This window comes from Spea bombifrons, chromosome 5 (assembly GCF_027358695.1).
Source record: "Spea bombifrons isolate aSpeBom1 chromosome 5, aSpeBom1.2.pri, whole genome shotgun sequence".
NCBI lineage: Eukaryota > Metazoa > Chordata > Amphibia > Anura > Pelobatidae > Spea > Spea bombifrons.
In genome coordinates, this window is record NC_071091.1 from 1,732,255 (window position 1) to 1,756,433 (window position 24,179).

The 24,179-nt window shown below is 40.7% G+C and overlaps 3 protein-coding genes across 3 annotated transcripts in view; all 3 read right to left on the minus strand.

Moving 5' to 3' along the window:
• MYL3 (myosin light chain 3) overlaps window positions 1-24,179 on the minus strand; it is a 262,285-nt gene that overhangs the window by 154,738 nt on the left and 83,368 nt on the right. The gene's annotated exons all lie outside the window — the stretch shown is intronic.
• Window positions 1,681-3,372, minus strand: LOC128498066 (cathelicidin-related peptide Oh-Cath-like). Its single transcript, XM_053468349.1, has 4 exons — window positions 3,125-3,372; window positions 2,935-3,036; window positions 2,509-2,583; window positions 1,681-1,880 (listed from the first exon to the last, which is right to left on the minus strand). The coding sequence occupies exons 1-4, from the start codon at window positions 3,311-3,313 to the stop codon at window positions 1,752-1,754; spliced, it is 495 nt and encodes a 164-aa protein (XP_053324324.1). The 5' UTR covers window positions 3,314-3,372; the 3' UTR covers window positions 1,681-1,751.
• LOC128498063 (cathelicidin-related peptide Pt_CRAMP2-like) lies at window positions 17,684-19,970 on the minus strand. Its single transcript, XM_053468347.1, has 4 exons — window positions 19,747-19,970; window positions 19,213-19,317; window positions 18,197-18,280; window positions 17,684-17,956 (listed from the first exon to the last, which is right to left on the minus strand). The coding sequence occupies exons 1-4, from the start codon at window positions 19,933-19,935 to the stop codon at window positions 17,801-17,803; spliced, it is 534 nt and encodes a 177-aa protein (XP_053324322.1). The 5' UTR covers window positions 19,936-19,970; the 3' UTR covers window positions 17,684-17,800.

The following is a 24,179-nucleotide window of genomic DNA, read 5'->3' on the forward strand; positions in this document are numbered from 1 at the left end:
AGCTGGCTAGTCCGACCGACTACCTCCGCTGTCTTGTGCTCCCTTAGCCTGGGACACCACACTTTCCCCGGTTCCCCAGTCACTAGCCGAGACTCAGTGTAGGGTAAAACCAAACGAAGACTGATTTATTTCTCACACACAGAGCTGGATATATCCAGCAAAACACATTAACATAAAACAAGATATTGGGACACAAACCGCCCCCTTAATCTGCCTCCCAGAGACAACAGGGGCAGTAACGGGATTAACAATACAATAGGTGGGGGGGAGACTGATTTATACATTAAAGTAAAACAATGGCGGTCTCTCCCTGGTGGCAGATCCTGGCTGTCTGCTGGAGATAATCCCCTCAGCCAGTGATGAGAGGATACTGCTGGGGTAGCCACAGAAGTCTCTACAAACCCAGGGCCCATACTCAATAGGGAGGAGGCTGGCAGTCAGGCCTCTCCAGTGGTTCCAGTGATGGAGGATTCCGTCACAAGGGACTTATTGGAAAACAGTAATAAAGAAGGTATATTACCCACAGAGGGCACTGCTGTCAAAAAAGAAGCAAGATTGGGGAGATGATGTCACCTGATGCACCGCCATTTTGCCCTGAGTGAGGGCAAAGTGACAACGGTTTCGGTGACATTCTCTCCCCTGATTGGAGGATCATGGAGAGGACGACACCTCAAGCGCCAGTATTTTGGCCGGAGTTCCTGTCAGGTTATGTCCGTGGAGATAGAAGATAGCAGATTGAAGATAGAAGACAAAAGTGGTCGGAAGAGAAGGTAGGGAAACATTTAGAGAGCGTGAGTGAATGAGAATGAGCGTGTGCGAGAGTGAATGTGGCTACCAGGCAACAAATTTCTTTCCCGAATCAAAAATGCCCCCAAATTTTCTGCTGAACCAAATGGTTCAATAGTCATTTTTGGCCTGTCTAATATATGTATAAAATGTAAAAATGATCTAAATATATAACATAATACATATTTTTTTTCATTAAAGAAAGAAGCAGTATATGAGTTTGCAATGAAAAAATGCAGAATTAGGCAACGGGGATAGATTTAGTGATCTGTGGTGTAACTGTTCTGATTTTAATGATCTAAAGACATTGATTTCACATCAACTTAGCCCCCCCCATTTTTTTTTTATATTTGGTGCATTTTCCTATTTTCTATTATAAGAAAAAGTAAATATATCCTAAAATAACAGACAAAGAACACGTGTGAAGGTAGTGGGTACAGTGTATAGAGACCCTGACAACACCAAAAATGCCAACCCATCCTTAAATAACGGAGAAACACAAATTCTATGGTGAAAAACAGGCCACAGCGTTTATTAATTCACCAATAATAACATTTTGTTCACTGTGACATAAAACATATGAATATATAATAACCCTGAATAACTCGTCCTTGCCAACCGCCATTAACAATGACATAAAAGAAGTATTCCCCTCCCCCTCGTCCACCAACCAATCAGCCTCCAATCCTGGCCTTAACTCCAATTAGTGCCAACCACTAGCCGGCTTTTAGCTCAGGGGGCACGGCCGTTATCCGGTACCATTACCGGAGGCTCGGGGAGGGATAACCCCATCAACTCCTGAACCCCCCGACTGGCAAGGACCCCCCCGCCAGCTGTGACAGTAAAATAGCATTAGAATACAAAACAAACCAAGAAACAATAATAGCCTCATATACCCCATAACTAGAAAACCCAATTATAGAATTATGTGCTACTTTTTTTGTCAAAAGTTATGCTTAACCAATTTAAGCATAAACGCGAGAAGACCCCCCATGAGCGATGTTACTCCCACGGCCGGGGGCACGGAATCTTTGTGCCAGCTTGCAAAAGAAATTGCAGCGCTTTTTCTTACTCGATCTCTTCTCACGATGATCCTATGAGGGGGAAAAAAAGGGGGAAAAAGTAAGAAATAAGTAAAAGAAAGTGTTTTCCCCCTAAGAAAAATACTGTAATTGTTTTTTTTGTTGAAATACATGGACTTGGGCCTTTTTTCGACCTTTATTACTATGTTACTTTGAGCTACTGCTCATTCCCTCATTTATCCCCGACTCTCGATATCGCTCGATATCGCTATTCCACAACGTTACCCAAAACCCTGAATTTTGAAAAGAAACTGTCAGTTCTCCCCACCTATGAGACCTCCAGGCCACTGACCCTCGGCACAATCAAATAATCCTCACCAAAGCAGCCTTTCTCCTTCTGTCTCGTTCTCCCTCAGCCGCTTACTAGATTTATGCTTCTTACAGCGCGCCTTAACATTTGTTTTTTATGCTTTTGTCATTTGTGTATATTGTAAATATATATAAAGTTATATATAAAAATAATATTTAAATATATGTAAATTTTATTGGTCATTTTGTATTCCCCTTTTCTAGTAAAATCTCTCTGATTTAAAATCGCAAAAATTGAGCAGAACTCACGGAATATTCATTAGTTTCTGGAACAGGAAAGTTAATTATAAAATAGCGTCACTTGTTCATTATATATAAATGGCGCTCTTACCTCGGACACGGTGTTGCAGGCGATGTTGCGGATGTAAGATTCAACTCCCAGGTAAGTGGAACAGAATTTCACCTCCTGATAAGAGCAAAAAGAGCAAAAAAAGTGTAAATGATTGGAAATTTCTGTCTGATCTTCATGATGAAACATTTGAAAACCCGTTTCTAGAACAGACTTTGAATTAAATATTATAACTTTTAGTGATAAAACGACACATCGGGTGTTATAAGATTTTATTGCCTATGGTCAGAGAGTACAAGCAATGTTTTGTCTAAATGGGACAGCACCTTTAATAGAAGCGGAAAAAAATGTTGCTGATTTTTTTTTCTGATGTTAATATTTTATTCTAAAATTGTGTCCCACAATCCTCTGCGACACCGTCTATTCCTTTAAGTGTTTGGCATTTAAAATATTGAGCCGTTTACTTACCCCATCGGGGTTAAAGTCGCATTCCCCAAGGTTGTAGTTCTCAGATCGGACGCACAAAGTCTCTTGGATTACGAAACTCACCACTTGAAGGTCGTCCTCCACCTGAGAAAGCAGTCCCTACGTTATACACAAGGTTCCATCTCATACCCGTCTCTGATACATTGTAACGCCGGCCGGCGATGTGCTTTACCTGCCGGTATCCGCCGCCCAGGTAACTGCTCGCTTTGAACGCATAGTTTACGTTTTCCTTCTCGTTGAAGAATTCTACGGCTTTTTTAATAAATTCGTCGTCGTGGATGTTGATTTCTTGGAGTTCGGCGAGAGTGCAGACTATAAATGCCAAAGAGGCGAACAGCCTGACCGCCCGGCGCGGAGCCATCTTCTCTGTGATCAGACAGAGCGTCTCACACCGACTGTCTCGCTAACGGTTCAGCTTCTTTTATATAAAAAACAGCTGCCCTTTCCATCAGGTGTGACGTCTGTGATGCAGAGAGAAGGATATTTCTTATATGATGTAATTTTTTGGTGGTCTTCTCGTTTTGGTGAAACATTGAGTAATATAAAAAAAACACAAATTACAAAATATCCCTTCAGAACCAAGGGAAGTTTCCTAATTTTTTGGGACGAGTTTAATTTTTAACACGAATGATGGTAGATAAAGAGCCGCTTGGCTCGTTTAGTCTGCCTAATATTAATTAGTCCTTGGTCCTGTCTTATATTAGGACTAAACTGAAGCACTTTGAGCATCAAAACCGGATTTCTTCTTTTTGATGTTCTGGCTTTTTTTTTTTGTTACACATTTAAAAAAAGGGGGAAAAACCTTTTTAGATACAAGTGAAAGAAAAAAAAACATAATCCAGGACCAATTAAACTAAAGGAAAAATGAAAAGAAAAATATAAATGAGGATAAAATTATAAGCGACTGCCTTAATAAATACTTCTGTTTTTAGGTATTTACAGAGGAAGAAGAGGGAGAAGTAAAAATGGACAGATACCCAGGGCCCGATGGGATATCCCCAAAGTTATGAAGAGCGCAAGGTCTTCAGTGCCTATCACTGTGTGCCGGCAATTGACGCCGGGTGCCGGCCTGTGCACACTGTCAGGGAACGGCAAAGCAGAGGTCTCGCACACCTATGAGTCACAACAAAAGGAAAAAAGGAGAGGAAGAGAAGGAGAAAAGAGAAAGGTAAGAGAGTGGGGAGAAAGGGGGGTAGGGGATAATGAGGAAGGGGTATCTGATGGTGAGAAAGGGATGGTGCAAGCGCATGTGTAAGCCAGTATGTCTGTGTATATGAGCAGTGTATATGTGTGTGTTTGGGTAGGCATGTATGAGGGCAGTGTATGTGTGTATATGGGCAGTGCTGGACCGATTTTGTCTCATTAAAATCCCTAACCACGGGGGCACAAGAAAGTATTGCTAGGGTGTATGGCTGGGGTTCACTTGGTGTAGGACGGGCCCCGTGCGCCACTCATGCAAAGCACCACGAGTTGAGTCTAGAAGTAGGAAGGGTAAGGGAGTGATATGAGTGTGTTTGAATGTGTGAGTATGATAGTGGATGTTTATGGGTATGTTAGTGTGTGTCTTGGTATGTAAATGTGAGTGTGTGTCTGGGTATGTCATTGTGTGTTTGTCTGGGTATGTTATTGTAAGTGTTTAAGTGTGTGGATATGTTGCTGTGTGTATGTGTGTGTAACTGTGAGTGTATGTGTGTGTAACTGTGAGTGTATGTGTGTTAGTCTGAGTGTATCGGTGTGTATGACTGCATGCTTGACGTGTCAGGAGCCTTACATGGTGCCTCTGCGGCTCTAATATCCTTATTTATTGATCTACTTTCCTCAAAATAACCTTTAAATTTCAGTTGCTGGAACGCAGAGCTGAAACTGGGGATCCTGACACCTCGAGCCGGAGCAGATGTCCTGCCCTGAGCAGACCTTTCCCCCGGACGTGGGATGGGGGTTTAGGGGCATTGCTGCCGGTACCTGAAGCAGCGGCCCTTCCAGCACCATGGAGGTTACACCCCTGTGTGGTAGCAGGAAGATAATTAGATTCCCTCGGTTTACTGGGATAACCAGTATTTAGATAATAAGCAGGGTGATGTTGAAAGTAGGTCGTGAAAATTCAAATGAGTTTTACATGGATGTGTGAGGGAGAGCGAGAGGGAGAGCGGGAGGGAGAGCGAGAGGGAGAGCGAGAGGGACCGGCGTGTTTCTCCGGATAAATGAAAGCAATTTTTGTTGCACAACCTGACTGGCCGTCTCCACAGCTGGCAGTAATTATTACCAACTCAGGCTTTGCTGAACAGATCTGACGTCTGGCGAGGACTGGGAAACACATTATTTCACAAGCCGTTCCGAATGAATGCACGCGGCTATTTCCAGGGTTCCCCAATCTTTGAGCACTGAATAATAGGCTAGAAAACCGACAGAAAACAAAGAGAAAAAACAAACACAAAGAACATATAAGAATACTCACCTGAAATGAAGAGGGGCACAGGTAAACATCCATAGAAAGCTTTGCTGGCACCCAAGTCTAAGATAAAGTTATATCTCTGATTTTATTCATAGGTACCATTATCTGAGTTATGGTGAGTAAAGGTGATGGAAACCCCTTCTGCTTAAATTTAAGGGGTAGTAGAAGTATTATTATTAAACACTCATCTACAGACACCAGACACGCCAGAAAGCTTGTTTTTCCCTCAGAAATCTCATGGTGCTGCCACAAGGGATTCTGGGTAGGCACATGCAAATAAGGTCAACAATTATCTCCTTTGCCTCTATATCCACTTTATACATGGATCCCTTGAAAGTAATCGCCCCGCTGTACAGACAGCCTTTCACAAAACTCAGGAGAAGGTGTAATAGCCGGATCACAGCTCTTTTTTTTTTTTTTTGCAATCTCTTTTTACACTTATTTTACACCAAGAAGGAACCCAGCTTTCTTTACTATTCATCCAAGTCAGAAAGCTGTGTGCAATGAGTCCTTCCAAGCCCTAGTAGCCTTTCATCATCCCACCCAGAAAAACACAGCATGGCAGAAGAGTTACTAAGTCAAGCTTTAGCACAGGTGACCAGCCAGAAGGCATGCATGAAGAGCTTAACACAGCAATTTCTTAGAGATCCCTGCTGGTAACAAACAGCTCATTCCAGAGCGCACCACCATGAAATCGGGATACTGGCTTAATACTTCAGGCTTGGGGTAGCCAAGAAATACCATTACATAAGTTATGGTGAGTAAAGGTGATGGAAACCCGTCTACTAAAATTAAGGGGGTAGTAGAAGTATTATTATTATTAAACACTCATCTACAGACACCAGAAGGCTTGTTTTTCTCTCAGAAATCTCATGGTGCTGCCACAACCACAAGGGATTCTGGGTAGGCGCATGCAAATAAGGTCAACAATGATCTCCTTACCCAAGTTTTGTCTAAAGGCTGTCCTGTACAACGGGCGATTACTTTCAAGGGATCCGTGTATAAAGTGGATATAGAGGCAAAAGGTGATCATTGTTGACCTTATTTCCATGCGCCTACCCAGAATCCCTTGTGGTTGTGGCAGCGCCATGAGATTTCTGAGAGAAAAACAAGCCTTCTGGTGTCTGTAGATGAGTGTTTAATAATAATAATACTTCTACTACTGTTTATAGGTAGAAATAAAAAAAAAACATTTGTACAAATCATCAAGACAGCCGTTGGTCTCGTCTTAGATTCAGGAGCCGTATGTCTATCCCATGCATGTTTAATCTCCTCACTGTATTACCCTCTACCGCTTCTGCTGGGAAGCTTTTCAATATATCTACCACCCTCTCAACGAAGTCAAACATCCATACATTACAAATAACCAGCAACAAGAAATGTTTCCATTTCCACATCAACCAACTTTTCTTTATTTAACTACAAAACCCAAATCCAGATTAAATGTAACTGATGGTGTGTACAGCGCTGCCTTACGGATCCCACATTAATGGCTCATTATGATTTGTAAGAGTATAATTATTATGATAACGCGTTTCTGCTCATAGCCTCTGAGCTTACATGGAACGCAGTCTAGGCGTTGGCATTTTAGCCTTAACATCGTGTAACTTTACACATACTATCCTATAATTACTGTGTACACAAAATGTATAAATAAATCGTGTGTTTGAGGCAATATATAATTTCAGGGAGTAGCCCAGGCTGGAGGGATTTTAATGTACATAAAAAAAATTGGCACCAAAGGGGAAGTTAGAAGAATGGTGGAGAATGCGGCATCTGCAGCTCAACGTTGATAAATGTAGAATAACGCACTTGGGAAACTCCAGTGGTGGAATATAATACATGAACGACTAAATGATCTTAATTTAGGGGAGAGAAGACAGAGAGAGGCTGGAACTATTTATATTCAGTGTTATACTATATAGTTTTACTATATATTACATTATATTATTTTTATTATTATTATTTAATTTTTTCCATTGTAACTTTTAATAATATTTTAAAGCCACCCTGTTTTTAGTTGTTGTTGGTAAATAATGTTACACATAAGCGTGCGTACATAGGAGCTCTTTAATTGTTTGCATTTGCACTATTTGGTTCTCAGATGTATTTGTATTTAGTGTTCCTTTAATTTATTAGTGTTTGTTCAGTAAATGTTATTTATAATTATGTGATTTTATTCTTTGAAGGTTTTTGTTTGTGTGATTTAGGAAAATTTCCTCCACGTTTGTATTGCGTCTCTTACATCACTTCCTGTGATGCCACGCATATATAATTAATTATGCAAATTAGCATGGCCAGTATTTTTTTTGCAAGAAAGGTGGAAACCCTAATTATATGCCAGGCGTTCTCAGCTCATTGGCACATAAATCACCCGGATAGAAATCTGACACAAATAAGATGAACGAAGAAAACCAGATATTATCTCGCATTTCACGCTTTATTTTAAAAGCTTGGAATATCGGAAAACCCTCATGATCAGTGCCGCGTTTTACAATTTAGGCGTAAAATAAGAAACACGTTACACTTAATTACGTTTTTTAAAAGTTTTATGACTCCTGTCTTTGATTGGCTGTTTTCCTCCTCCTTCAACCTTATCTCCTCTGCTCTGTAATAAAAATATATAAAAATGCTGAGGGTTTCTTCACTAAATACATTAAACTAACTGTAATTTTAAAAGTAAAGCCCTCCCCGGGCAGTTAGGGAAAGGGGCATGTGACTGCTGGCCTGGGGCGGTTTAAAGGATGCCAGCAGTTTAGTGATTGGTGCCCGCAACATTGTTTCAGGGTTTTAGGGGTTCATAAAGGGGGTGCAGGTAGGGTTTAACCTTTTCCTGCCTGGATCCTCCCACCCAAATGTATCGTATGTTACGTTGTTGCTGTTTGTCTTGTTTGGTTTGTAGTCGCGGCAGCGGAAGAGATCCCCCCGTTGGCCAGCGTGGAAGTTCTGTGACCCGAAGATGCGCCCAGGCTGGAGTTTGGGCAGATGTGACGGATCGTCAGGAGGGTCATCGCCCGCCGCATCCTAATATATCAGTATAATTCAGGTCGATGTATCGGAGCTGCTGCCGGTTTGCTGCCGGTTTGCTGCCAGCAGTGTATCTTCTCAGCGCTTGCTCTGCTTAAAGGCTACAGACTCAGCAAAACCCCAAATAATTGCTTCTTTAATTAATTGTCCTACAAAATAGTGAAACCAAAGTTGGGATCAAAACACAATTTCGGCTTTTCTCTGGTCATTAAATCCAGGAAGAAGGGAGATCTTTACAACGGTCAATCAATTAGGAAAGTATTATTTAATTAGTCACATTTTGGATTCAGGAGCCATGTCCCATGCATGTTTACATTCCTCCACTGTATTACCCTCTACCACTTCTGCTGGGAGACTCGTCCACTTATCTACCACCCTCTCTGTGAATTAAAACGTTCTTAGAGTTCCTTTCCTCTATACTCTTTCTAAGACGTATCGATGTTATTTGCTTTTGCAGTTACTGCCTGACATTGTTTCTAATACGGAGCTCAATGTCTCTCCATGCGGTAATCCCCGAGTCGTTCCTGAATATAAAATTAAAGGAATAAAAAGCAAATTACTGGATTTTTTACATTTAAAAGCGGTTAATGTTTATATTGCAACGGACCGAACCCAAATAAACAGGTTTCACAAGGACAGGAAATTTCATTATTAAGCAATCCGTCTTTAAATGCTGTAGTTGTCATATGATGCAATTTGACACAAAATATAAACTGGCGTAATACCAAAATGTAACTTCATATACTAATTATATATATATACAGTATATACTATATACCGTATATACTGTATATAACATATATATATTTCTTTGTTATACGAGATGCCTCCAGATCCTGGGTTATTTAAAGTCATTTTCACTTTTTGTGAATTCACCCATGATTGGTTCCCATATTTCATTAACCCTTGTTTTGTCTCTGTTGATTTGTGACCCTCTCAAAGAACCTCAGAGGAATCCAGCATTCCAAGGTTCCGTTTGGACTGAAAATATAACATTTATACTGAGGACCGGCCCTAGACCAAGGGGCATCCCCGGCAAGAATATTCTCTGGTGTATTTCTTATGTAAGGGCAGCTGAGCCGAGTGCGCCGGGTGCATCCGACCCAGACGCAGGGAATAATTACTCCCCCCCTACTCTGTACAGCTTGTTAACACTATATACAAACGCACATATACTCAGTCTAACACCATACACCAACACGCATTCTAACACCATACACCAACACACATTCTAACACCATACACCAACACACATTCTAACACCATATACCAACACACATTCTAACACCATACACCAACACACATTCTAACACCATACACCAACACACATTCTAACACCATACACCAACACACATTCTAACACCATTCCCCAACACACATTCTAACACCATACGCCAACACACATTCTAACACCATACACCAAAACACATTCTAACACCATATACCAACATACATTCTAACACCAAACACCAACACGCATTCTAACACCATACACCAACACACATTCTAACACCATACACCAACACGCATTCTAACACCATACACCAACACGCATTCTAACACCATACACCAACACACATTCTAACACCATACACCAACACACATTCTAACACCATACACCAACACACATTCTAACACCATACACCAACACACATTCTAACACCATACACCAACACACATTCTAACACCATACACCAACACACATTCTAACACCATACACCAACACACATTCTAACACCATACACCAACACACATTCTAACACCATACACCAACACACATTCTAACACCATACACCAACACACATTCTAACACCATACACCAACACACATTCTAACACCATACACCAACACACATTCTAACACCATACACCAACACGCATTCTAACACCATACACCAACACATTATACTGAAACACCACATTGTACACGAACACACACTTACTCCAACACAATACATTGACACCCAACACAGTCTAGCACTGTACACTAACACACATACACTCATTATAGCACCGTGACACTAATTTCATGCACACAAACACCATATGCTGTCACACACAGTCTAGCACTGTACACTGACACATACACATTTTAAATGGTACACCATCACTCCCATACACTTATTCTGACCCTATATACTAACACACATACACACACATACATACATACATACATACATACATACATACATACATACATACATACATACATACATACATACATACATACATACATACATACATACATACATACATACATACATACATACATACATACATACATACATACATTATAACCAGGGAGGGCATTGATATGGTTTATGGTGGGCATTTTCACAGATGCTGCACTGTTTTTTTTTTTAATTTAAAATACTAAATAGTGTCTCGGGGTTAAACCTGGATAGACTGTCGAAATGCACACATATACACATTCACTGCCCTTACAAAAGACTGGCCATAGACATATACATTCACACGCACATTCACACGCACATTCACACTTGCACACTAGCTCACACACAAACATACTGACTCACATTTGCTCTTGCAGCCACATGCTTACTTGCCATTAGACACAGTTGGTGTAACATACACACACTTTCTAAATACGCTCTCCCTTTCCCCTTTTCTTTATCTCTCTTCTTTCTCCTTATCTCTCCTATTCTTTACCTATCCCCATGTTTCTTCTTTGTCATTGTCTCTTCCCTTTCTTAATTTCTTTCTCTTAATCTCTCCTCCTCCTTTCCTCTCTCATTTCTCTGTGTCCCTCCTTTCCTCACTATACTCTACCCCCTTTCTCCCATCTCTTACCTTTCTCTCTCTCCTTTTGTCTTCTGAAGTCCTGTGGTGGGAGCGCGAGGTCTTCTCCTTCAGCGATCCCTCGCGGTGTGCATGGCTTCAGTGGCCCTGATGCCCCAGTGGTGGGTGGCCCTCTGGTTAAGATGCCCCAGACACAAGATAACACCACTAATGATACATTGTAAACGTTACCCATTTAAAAAAAGGCCATGGAACCTCGGCTCATGCTGCAGTATGTATATATATATGTATGTGTGTGTGTATATATATATATATATATATATATATATATATATATATATATATATAAATATAAATATATATATAGTTACCACCATGAGGTCTTCTCCTATGCATGCAAGAGGGGGCGCCAGAGACTCGGTTTAGTTAGGGTGTTAGAAAACGCTCGATCCGGCCCTGCCTACAGCAGCCAATGAGAGAGAGAGGGTATAATCCACTATATATATAGGCGAGTGTATGCAGTGCCATAATTAAGAGGTTTAATAAACTTTAAATATTCTGTTCTAATATTAAATATTCTAGCAGAGAATCGTATTACATTCTACTCATGGAATATTCAGCTTCCGTTTTTCTGTTGTAGGATTGTAAGAATCCGTTTAGAAACATTATTACCTTGGGCCAAACTCTCATTGCACCCAACTGTCTCATGTATGAACGTTAAGGCAAAATCTCAGGTATGTAAACCCTGTTACGTTATTACACCATCATTTGGGATTTTTTTTTTTGCTCTGATGAAGACCTTAATTTAGGATTATTTACATTCTTTTGGATTAGATGGGTTGCTCTCATTTTTTTTAATAATTAGAAAATGTATCCTAAAATAGTTTAATCAAAAAGTGACTGACAAGAAACAAACTCTGTAAATGCGTTTATTTATCCCGGTACAAAGGGAATTATGAGGACAGACGGAGAATAAATTGTACAGAGATATAGATTCCAGCGGAATTGGTGGCAGAAGTGGGATTACGAAAAAAATCAATGCGTAAAATGTAAGAAATTAAAATGCTGACATTTAAAATCATCAGTTACTAGAACACCCAGTTACTTAATTCTGTGTTACATTTACGCATCTAACAAATTGAAATCAACCGGTACGGTGAGGTAATCGTACGTGACCAATCAGAGTATGACGCCCGACGGCTTTAAGTTTCTTCCCTACTTTGCAAAGAAAATTGCACTTTTTCTGAGATGATCTCTTCGCACGATGATCCTTGGGGGAGAAAGAAGAAAAATAAATAAATAACCGAAATTTCTAGAAATTCTGAATAAACGTTGTTAAACGCCAGAATGAACACGTAATAGATCGATTATGAATGGAAACGTCATAGAGAATTTTAGTGCAAATAAAGTAAAGAGAACCCAAAATAATGTGCTGGCCGTTCATTCATTTTACTTCAAGGCGTAGGCTGCCTGATAGTGTCACTTAGTAAACATGGCCCTTGGCGTGACATCTCCAATCTTACCTCGGATACGACGCTGCAGGCGATGTTGGGTTTGTACCCTTCCCCTCCTAGGTAAGTGGAACACAATTTAACCTCCTGATAAGAAGAAAATAACAGGAAAAATATAATTAATCAATGTTTTTGGAGACTTTTTAAACATTTTCATAATAATATTTATTTATTTTTTATTAAAGAGACTCTCCAGCCATCATATTCACTTTAATGCGTATGAGAGTTGAGAGGTCCCTTTAAATTTACGTGATGTCATTCTGAAGAATACCCCATGCACGGTCGCCCCTTTTCCCCTCCCCCAGCTAGAAGGCAATATATTCAGCCGGAAACATCTCCTGCCATGCGATGTATTTACTGCCCGGCAGCTCCAGCGCTGTCTCGGTGGGAGTCGGGGAGAGGGTCTAACGAGACCGGCCTGTATGCAAGTACTGGAAGCGCTCTAATTGAAATCAGTGGGCTTCAAGCAGCCAATCAATAGCCAGAATCATCAGACCATGGATAGGGGAAGGAGCTGCTCTGTAGCTGCAGCTTCTCTTTAAGTTAAGCAATCGATTTTTTTTAAAAAAAAACACCTTTGAAGAACAACTTAAAGTGAATTCCTTTATAGTGCAGTTATAGAAAAAGATGTCACTTAATCTCTCAGGACCTCAGAGGTCTCTCCTTCAGATGAAAAGTATCATTTTCATCTAAAAAAAAGAGATCTTCGAGGACCAGAAAGCTTATTTAAATCTGCATAATATTCTGTGTTTTGCCCAATAAAATGTAGCAACTTTGACTAAAGACCCAGAAATTCATCAAGAAGAAAACCGATCTGGAGGAAAACCTAAAGCATCGATAGTTTGAGCCGTTTACTTACCCCATCGGGGTTAAAGTCGCATTCGCCAAGGTTGTAGTTCTCAGATCGGACGCACAAAGTCTCTTGGATTACGAAACTCAACACTCCGAGGTCGTCCTCCACCTGAGAAAGCAGTCCCTACGTTATACACAAGGTTCCATCTCATACCCGTCTCTGATACATTGTAACGCCGGCCGGCGATGTGCTTTACCTGCCGGTATCCGCCGCCCAGATAACTGCTCGCTTTGAACGCATAGTTTACGTTTTCCTTCTCGTTGAAGAATTCAACGGCTTTTTTAATAAATTCGTCGTCGTGGATGTTGATTTCTTGGAGTTCAGCGAGAGTGCAGACTATAAATGCCAAAGAGGCGAACAGCCTGACCGCCCGGCGCAGAGCCATCTTCTCTGTGATCAGACAGAGCGTCTCACAGCGACTAACAGTCGCTAACGGTTCAGCTTCTTTTATATAAAAAAAAACCGGGAGTGATGTTTGTGATGCAGAGAGAAGGATGTTTATTATATGATGTCATTTGCATGTTACATAATTCTCATAAAAATCACAAATTACAAAACCTTCATAAACCACAGAATTTCAGATTTCCTAATTTTTGGAGATTATTTTTTTAACTCAAAAACATCTTTTGGGCCTTTTCTCTCATATACAGTTTTGCAGAGAAAGGATTAACGTTCTTGTGAATATGTTTCTCTTAGAATGTGACGGGTTGAGGAGGTGTGATGGGAGTTGGAGTGAAGGTTCCTAGCAGGACGTGACATTGGTTGGGTGCGTATAATAATGGTTGCGTTGGGCTCCCTGCTCTAATCCTCGTTGAATAACACAAATAAGACAGGGGCTTCTCTGATTGGTCGTCCTCCACCGGAAGAGTGGAGCAATCCTCCCATGAGGAACCTAATCCCCATCCTGATGCTGTGTAATATTCTACCTCTACTGATTGGTTCATACCTCCCAACATTTCAAAATGTGAAAGAAGGATACTTTTTTTTTAGATCACTCTCACGCAACTCACCGATACAAACAATTGCACTTTACGATGTCGCGCTCGCATCGCCACTTAAAACACGCTTCATTTTTGTCAGCACAGTCATGCATATTAAAAATAACCAACACATTAAATTGAATTTCCATGAGGCTCAGCCAGACACACTACTTCCATAATGCTGACTGAGCATCATGGGAAGTGCAGTTAACAGTAGATAACGCTAGGTGTTAGCTGTGAATTACAATTCCCATGATTCTCAGCTAGCCAGGTGTTCACCATGCTGGCTGAGCATCATTGTAAGAGTAGTCCACAGCTGCAGAGATTTGTTTTTTTAATATAAAAAATAAAAGCTAATGTTAGCCTCCCTCCTTACTGCCTTTGCACACACCTGCCCATAAACACACATATACACATACACTGCCCTTACACTCCAGCTTACAAATACCTATACTGCTCTTACACACACCGGCTCATACACACACACACACACATACACACACACACACACACACACAAGCTTAAAAAAAACACACACACATGTATACACATACACTGCCCTTACATTTTCTCACCATCTCCTACCCCATCCTCCGGTGGGAGTGCAAGGTCTGTCACTTCAGGCCTCTGCTTTTCTGCTCCCCCATCACTACGCGCCGGCTATTGATGCAGAGCATGGGGATGATGTCATATCCTGGCGATCGGCATCATTTGCCTGCGCATGGTGATTTGGGAGCATGGTCTGAAGTGACAGATCTCGCGCTCCCTAATGTTGAGTCGACTAGACGGGGATTGTGATGTCCCAAGTAGTCCTGCAGACTGCTGATTGGGCGGCTGTGCACCCCCTTGCAGCTGCACCCGAGGTGAGTGCCTCTCTCGCCTCACCCTCCCTCCGCCCCTGTAAAGCGGGACAGAGGTAGGGTCAGAGTCCCAAAATCGGGAGTGTGCCTTACAAAAAATTACTGCAGTTTTTCTGAAGTAATACTGCAGTTTTTTGGACATGAAAAACTGCAATACTGCACTTTTACTGCAGTATTACTGCACATTTACTGCAGTTTTACTGCATTTGTACTTCACTGTACTGCATTATTACTGCACATTTACTGCCCTTTTTTTTTTACTGCAATTATACTGCATTGTACTTCAATGTACTGCAGCTTTATTGCATTTGTACTTCCGTACATAAATAACTGCAGTACAACTGCAGTACAGTGAAGTACAAATGCAGTAAAACTGCAGTAAATGTGCAGTAATACTCCAGTAAATGTGCAGTATTGCAGTTTTTTCATGTCCAAAAAACTGCAGTATTACTTCAGAAAAACTGCAGTAATTTTTTCGTAAGGGGTTGCTTTATGGAATTCCTCTGGCTGGTGGTGAGTAGATATGCATGCGCAGCACAGCTCAGGAGATGCATTTCACCAAATGCTTCCATCCGGCGCAGACAGCTGGAGAGCGAGAAAACAACAGAACTACGTAGGGGGTGTCGCGATGAGGCCGTCCATGTATTGTGAACGTGAATTTAAAGGTGACGCTAAACTATTATATACATTAAGGTTTATATGATGGCTGGAGCGTCCATTCACCTGCATTCGGCTTCCATTAACTATGGCTGATTAGAGCCCCAAAACGTGTGCATGGCAACCCGGGATTAATTAGACAACGACAGCTTTGTGTGCTTCACCCCAAATCATTTACTATACACCAATCAGCCATAACATTATATATATATGTAACCCCTCAAGGGATTTCAGTGATGGCTGCTGTGTCACTGACTCACCTGCAGTTCTTATGGAGTGACCAGCAGATGGCGAACTGCAAAGCACATGGATGAGGTGAAAAAGGGGCCATTGGAGTTTGGAGAAGGGAGTTGAGAGTTGGATGCCAGAGGTGAAGGACCCTTGCTGAGAGAGAAGGAGAGTGAGAGAGGCCTAGGAACAGAGGCCTGCTTGAAATCCATGCTCAGAGGAGAGTTGCAGCATCCTGGCAGAATCTTCCAGCAGACAAACATACAGAGCTGTTTGCAGCAGAGTTGGCAGTTAAGAGGTTAAAGGCTGAACTGCCCTGATTGCAGATGGTGGAGTTATAAGCCTAAAACCTCTCCCCGTCTCCACAACACGGCACCCCGAGCTTAGCCACACACCAATAAAAGACTTTGATCTCCAGTCCCACTGACATACTGAAGTTTCCAATACAATTCAACCCATCCTGTGGAGTCAGATACTCATGGGCCCCAACTGTGTTATTTGCACCAACTAAAGGTACCCAGCGGCCACTAGGGCGAAGATTAGGGTGGGCCGCAGTGATTGTTGTGGGTGGGTGAACCTTGTATTGTATATTTCATTTCTGTATATTTTATTCTACTATATTTCATGTTTTCTGTTATATTTATGTAGAGTGTTTTGCTGTGCAATACAAAGTTCATTTTAAGTTAGCCCTGTGTCGGTTTTATTAATCACTCGGCTATTTTCCCAGCGGGACCCCCATCCATACCCCGGATGCTCTGTTGGGTGGGGGGCTGCCGCAGTTATGTACCCCAACTCCCAGGTAGCGGAGGCTCAGGATTGGCCTGCAGAGCACAAAGAGGTAACTGGGGTAAGGGGCCACAGAGATATTGGTGGGTCTACCCAAAAACCCGTTACATATATATACCCCAATCAGCCCTGTCTGCAGGGGTCAGTATCCATCAAAAGGGGTCCAAGGAAGGAAAAGCTGTGAAGTGGCGACAGGGTCATAGGCGGCCGATGCCCACGCTGACCCCTGTCCGCTGCCAAAAGCACACTGGACTGCGGAGCGATGGAAGAAGGCGGCCGGTCTGATGAATCACGCGGATGGCCGGGTGCGTCGCTGGAGAACACGCGGCATCGGGGGCCGTGGGGGCCGCACTTTGCAAAAGGGCTTAAAGTAAAGCGTTCAATTGTTCATATCTGTTGGAAAATTCCATTTCTGCACTTGAAATCTTTTTTTTTTTTTTGTTTGTTTATATTAACGTGATTTATACGCCTTCTCCTGTATTTTATTGATATTTTTTTCCTGTCCAGAATTCATTGAAATGATTTTCATTATCCAGTAAAAGACATTAACCCCTTAAGGACAATGGGCGGTCCCTAAACCCATTGAAAACAATGCATTTTGAGCCCGTACATGTATAATGAACGAGTGGAAAAGAATTTATTGGAATTTTATTTTGAACTCTTTGGCATTTCATGAAAATTCAACAGTAATCTCTCGTTTTTTTAATGTTTTTTATTTCTTGGAAGCGCCATTTTTCATGCTGTTCTTGTTCCACTATTTCCACGGCTGCCAACTCCTGCAATAGAAGACCCGCGCCCGGGACTGCTACCCCTACTATTCCCCCTCCCGCCACCACGTCCGCCACGATTGCCTCCGCCACGATCCCCTCTTGATCTTCTTACCCGGAGACGCTGCATACACAAAACAATTTCACGTTACTCGACATTCTAAACATTCTACAAACAGGGGGGGGGGTCGCGTCGGGGAGTTATTTTATTTTCCGCTTACATCATTATTTACCTTTCACACATCTCACCCGTTATCACTATTACTCGCCCTCCTTCTCTCCCCCCCATCTATCCAATTAAATGAACAAATCCTTCCATCGTTTGAATGAACTCTCTGGTTGGGTCCCGGTTACGGTAACTTACACCGCGGCGCTCGCTGTCACAAATAACCAGAATCACTCGATCTCCTTCTGGGGCGAAGAAAGTCGCGGTGCAGGTTTTCACCATCTGTATAAAAACGGGAAAAAATAAAGAAACAAATGTGTGATATTAGAAACGTGCAGGTATTTAAATCTATTTAATTAAAGTCATTTGATTTTGCAGCCACATCGGCCCCATCCGGCCCCCGTCTAGTCGCCGGTTTCTCCTGCTGTAAAGACTCAAACCTTAATCAGTCATTGGTCTCGTCTTAGATTCAGGAGCCGGATGTCTATCCCATGCATGTTTAATCCCCTCACTGTATTACCCTCTACCACTTCTGCTGGGAGGTTGTTCCACTTATCTACCACCCTCTCAGTAAAGTAAAGAGATGTCCTAATTGTTTTACAGAATAATGTATTTTATTACAGTTCAGACACCCCATCCTCCCCAGATTATGGGAGTTGAAGATATTATCACGTTGTTTGTATCTAACACTTTTTATCAGAGAGGTCCGTGGCTCTTCTCTTTGGCGCGTTAAATAATAACTGCCCTGCTGTAACTGAAGGGTAAATGGAGATAAGGGGGGGCAAAGTTCTTTTAAAGGCCAGCGGCCCCCCCAGTCCCTACCAGACGGAATTCAAACTTCACTTCAAATGGAAAGCGAGAAAAGAGAAATTAGTGAAAGAGATGAAAAGATGAGTATTTTAATAAAAATGTTGAAAAACGGGAAGTAGATTCACCTCGTGGGCTCTTTAAAAATCATCAAATCTTAAAAATCTAATTTTTCCAGAATATTTAATGTTTTCTTATATTATTTTTATTTTTCACTTTGAATGAACATTTTCTTTTCTTTTTTTGCTTGAATAAAGTTATTTTAGGGATTCTCAAGCCCTTCCACCCGGAATCTTGATAATGAAGCCCACATTACTCATTTTTTCACATTATTATACTCCAAAAGTGAGTTTTTATTAAAATAATATGTGTTATAAATAAGAAAATAGTTATTAGTTATAACTCACCCCGTCCTCTTTAAAGTCGCACTGATCGGCGATCCTTTCGGCTGATTTTTTGCATAACGTCTCCTTAATCACGAAACGGAGTTTTTGGGGACTCGAGGAGGTGTCCTAAAAATAAGAAAGAAATAAGAAAATAAGTAAGAAATCAGGACTTTAAATGTTCTCGGGTTCCATTATCCCTTCCACAGGTTCTATACTGGTCATGGGGGGGGGCGAAAGAAAAGCCACAAATAACCCCCCAGCCGGGGCTTTGCTAGACCAAGGTGACCCTCAAAGCTTCTGTGTGGACCTCATCCTCTCACAACAACCCAGGGGTCCTAGAGGAGAATCTTATAAATCAGGAGCATCGTCCCCGTAACTAAAGCCTCTTCATTATTATTATTATTCGTTTTGTTATATAAAGCACCACCATATTCCGCAGCGTCGTACAATAAGCTCTTAAGAACGCCTGGATGAAAAACATAACTAAACCGGTTCATCTTCTCCACGATTTATTTGGTAAAGTTCAACTATTTGGGGCAAACACAGGATTCATACCATATAATATGCGTCGGTATCATGTAGCTGGAAGAGCGACTCCTCGTTGGACCCCCTGTTGTAATACTCGGCGCTGACCACGGCCATGGCTGATGTTTCGTAGTCAGTCGAAGGCACTTTGGGCAGAACTTCAGAGGCTGCCCCTAAAAAGACCCCCAGCATCACAGCCGCTGTCAAAAGGCTGTCCATGGTTCGTCGGCTCTATCGTAATCGGTGACACCGAAGACTCGTACGGCTTTTATATACTTCCTACTGAAACATGCCAGGAAACACGCTTAACACACGCGTGACCCAGAGTAACGCCGCTTCAAAAGTTTCGCAACGTGAGAAAGAAGTCGAGGTGTAAATATTCTTTTTAAAGTAAGTTCACTTTTTGTAAATTATGATGAAATAACAGGAACAGGGTTTTTTTTCTATCCTGGTAAAAGGACCCTCGTGGATTAAAAAAATGACTCAGAGACAAAATAAAAGGGTGAAATGGTAAAAAAAAATAATAATTTAAAGATTGTATGATTTATTTATTTTTTTATTTACCTTAGATAGCGAAGGTACAAAACACATGACATCATCGTTAAGGTTGTAACGTTGGTTTATTTGCCAAGAGTTTCACAATACGACTGCGAAGCGGAGATGTAAAATTTCTAAGTATTCTTATTTAAGTAAGTTCACTTTTTGTAAATTATTTCGAAATAACAGTAAAAACCCCACCACCAGTTTGAAAACCGACCTAAAGTCATAATAAAAGGCAAAATGGTTAAAAATAAAAAATAATGTCACAATACTTGATGGTAGTTTAATAATAATAATAATAATAATAAATATTAATGTATTACGGAAACATAAATTGTGTTTCCAACATTAATATATAACAACTAAATATGAATTAATAATTAGGATGAATTTATTAAATATTAATATTTTCAGAAATCCTCAATGTGATTTTTTAATTTTTTCTTTTAAATTCAATCTTTTAAATGTATTTTTTTCCAAATAAATATTTTAGTCCATTGATAATGTAAGGTTTTCACATATATCTGAATGAACAGAAAAATATAGTGCAGAGGAAGAAAGAAAAATCTCTTTATCCCTAAACGAGCAAACGAGAAAAGTGTTTATAGGAAAGTGACTTTTTTATGCCGGTTCTGCAATGTTCTGCATGTTAATAAATACATGAAGGTTCAGATATCTGAATACTTCACTTTTATCACAAAGTTTGTTAATATTTTAAATGATCTGAATGCGAAATGCGAAATTAAGCTTTTTTGTGCTTTTGTTAGATGACTCCTATTGACTTTCTCTTAAATGTTCACTCGATCTTTGGATACAAAGTAATGCTTCTCGCTGGAGTCTGGAACTCTCTAATATGCTTATGAGGGTCTCATACCCGTCCAGTGCCCCTCTTTCTACCCCTGACGCCCCTTTTCCTCCCCTTTTCCTCCCCTGCGCCCTTCTTTCATCCCTTTCTTTCACCCAAAATGAAATAATTTTTTCCTTCGCTGTAAATAATGAAATGCGGGAGGAAATCAGTGGATAGAAAATGAGGAAGAGAGAAAGAGGGAAGAAAGGGAACTGAAACTAAATCGCAATCTTGAAAATATTATGCAAGGTTAGGCAGCTTTGTTTCGAAACGGTTATAGACGATGATTATTCTCGGAGTGCAATTACTTCAAAAATAAAAATCTGTTCCTCGATGCTGCTGGATCAGGTCTGTGTTTTACCGCATCCGATATTGCCCTGGGGCGGCGGTGTCTCCAGGAATTGTACTACGGGAGGCAAATAGGGGACACATAATATAATAATAATAATAATAATAATATAATAATAATATAATAATATAATAATAAAAATAATAATAAAAATAATAATAATATTAATAAAAATAATAATATAATAATAAAAATAATAATAATAAAAATAATAATAAAAATAATAATATTAATAAAAATAATAATATAATAATAAAAATAATAAAAATAATAATATAATAATAATAATAAAAGTAATGGGGACGCTCTAAGCTCCAACGACACGGATGTGGTGCCAGTGGGAGACGGATGACCGGTGGTACCCATGAGTATACCTGGAGACTCCCCAGGGTCGGCTACCTGGAGTTATCCCTCTTCTGGGCAAGTGGCTTTATGAAGGGGTGGTGATTTGCACATAAGGGTAGGGATAGTCACATGTAGGAGTCAGGCTAGCCCTGGAAAGCCCTCTTCTTGTACCTCGTTATAGGTCTCCTTTGGCTTCTGGTGCTATAGGACAGGTAAATATGAGTGGGGGCAAAAATTTGGCCAGCTGTGAAAATGGGTACCGTTGTTTGCTTCTGTGGAAAACCCTGCCAAAAGCAATTGGGCTCCACATGTAACATCAGGTTTGGATCATGATGAACGAGAGGCTTCCCAGGTCTCTATGGTCCCTCAGGAATACGCGGAACCAAATAAAATCAACAAGGTTCTGCAGTCATATCAGTGGGAACAAGAAACGTTCTTCAGTTTATCAGGGAAGGCAAGGTGTGTGGACGGGAAAATAATGGTAACTGGGTCCATGACTAGCTTGGACATCTACATCAGCATAGAATAGACCGATTCCGAGGGTAGCAGGGATAGGCAAAGCGTTTGTACGAGGACACCAGCGTCCGTGGCAAGGTTTCTGAAGGTCCATAGAACAGAAATTGGCCCCCAAAGACCCCAGTAAATGTCCTCCGTGAGCAATGTTGGTGTCGACTCCTGAAGGCAAAACACAAAATGCACGGAAAATCACAACGCTGTCCATAAATTCAATTTTGGGTCAGATATCCCGCTGGGATCCATTATACGAGAGATTTGTTTCCTCTGTAAAGGCATAATTGATGAAAAATTTGAGAGAAGGTAGTCCACACGGTGGTGTTAAACCCGATGAGCAGCATATAATTATTTTGTTCTTCTCCAAAAAATATAAGAAAGACATTTTAAAAAAAATGAAAAAATATATTTTGTGAGAAAATAAGTTTCATTGTTTTTTTTCCCCTTACGTTCCTTATCTTTATCATCTTTATCTTGATCCTAATTCATGAAATAACCAACAATATTAAAATTCCAGACATGAATAAAAACAAAAAAACCTTAAAATCTATTTTTTTCTACCTTGAGAATCTGTACAGAAGATGCTCTTACGGAACTCAGAAGGTGTCTGTAAACAGGGGGATTTCTCAAGATGGTGAAGCTGACCACAGCTATCTATGTAATATGCGGTTAGAACCACAGAATTGTTACGACACGGATTAGGACGCTGCAAACAATTCCCGATACCGAAATACGAAACAAACAAAAAATAGCAAAAACAGCAAAAATACGTGCTGAATATGCAGGCTTTCCGTGTCTACCCGAAATACAATATACAGGATGATACAATGTAACCGCCGTACAAAGCTACACCTAGAGCAAAGAACGTTCATTAGCAGGTGTTACACACATTGCAGGTGTTACATTCCGGGGTCATTCTTCTAAATGGCCGTAGTCAGCGCCGAGTATTACAACAGGGGGTCCACCGAGGAGTCGCTCTTCCAGCTACATGATACTGACGCATATTATATGGTATGAATCCTGTGTTTGCCCCAAATAAATGGTGGAGAAGATGAACCGGTTTAGTTATGTTTTTCATCCAGGCGCTCTTAAGAGCTTATTGTACGACGCTGCGGAATATGGTGGTGCTTTATATAACAAAACGAATAATAATCACGAAGAGGCTTTAGTTACGGGGACGATGCTCCTGATTTATAAGATTCTCCTCTAGGACCCTTGGGTTGTTGTGAGAGGATGAGGTCCACACAGAAGCTTTGAGGGTCACCTTGGTCTAGCAAAGCCCCGGCTGGGGGGATATTTGTGGCTTTTCTTTCACCCCCCCCATGACCAGTTTATAACCTGTGGAAGGGATAATGGAATCCGAGAACATTTAAAGTCCTGATTTCTTACTTATTTTCTTATTTCTTTCTGATTTTTAGGACACCTCCTCGAGTCCCCAAAAACTCCGTTTCGTGATTAAGGAGACGTTATGCAAAAAATCAGCGGAAAGGATCTCAGATCAGTGCGACTTTAAAGAGGACGGGGTGAGTTATAACTAATAACTATTTTCTTATTTATGACACATATTATTTTAATAAGAACTCACTTTTGGAGTATAATAATGTGAAAAAATGAGTAATGTGGGCTTCATTATCAAGATTCCGAGTGGAAGGGCTTGAGAATCCATAAAATAACTTTATTCAAAAGCAAAAAAGAAAAGAAAATGTTCATTAAAAGTGAAAAATAAAAATAATATAAGAAAACGTTATATTTTCTTGAAAAAATCTGATTTTTAAGATTTGATGATTTTTAAAGAGCCCACGAGGTGAATCTACTTCCTGTTTTTCAACATTTTTATGAAAAAGCTCATCTTTTCATCAAGAGGGGATCGTG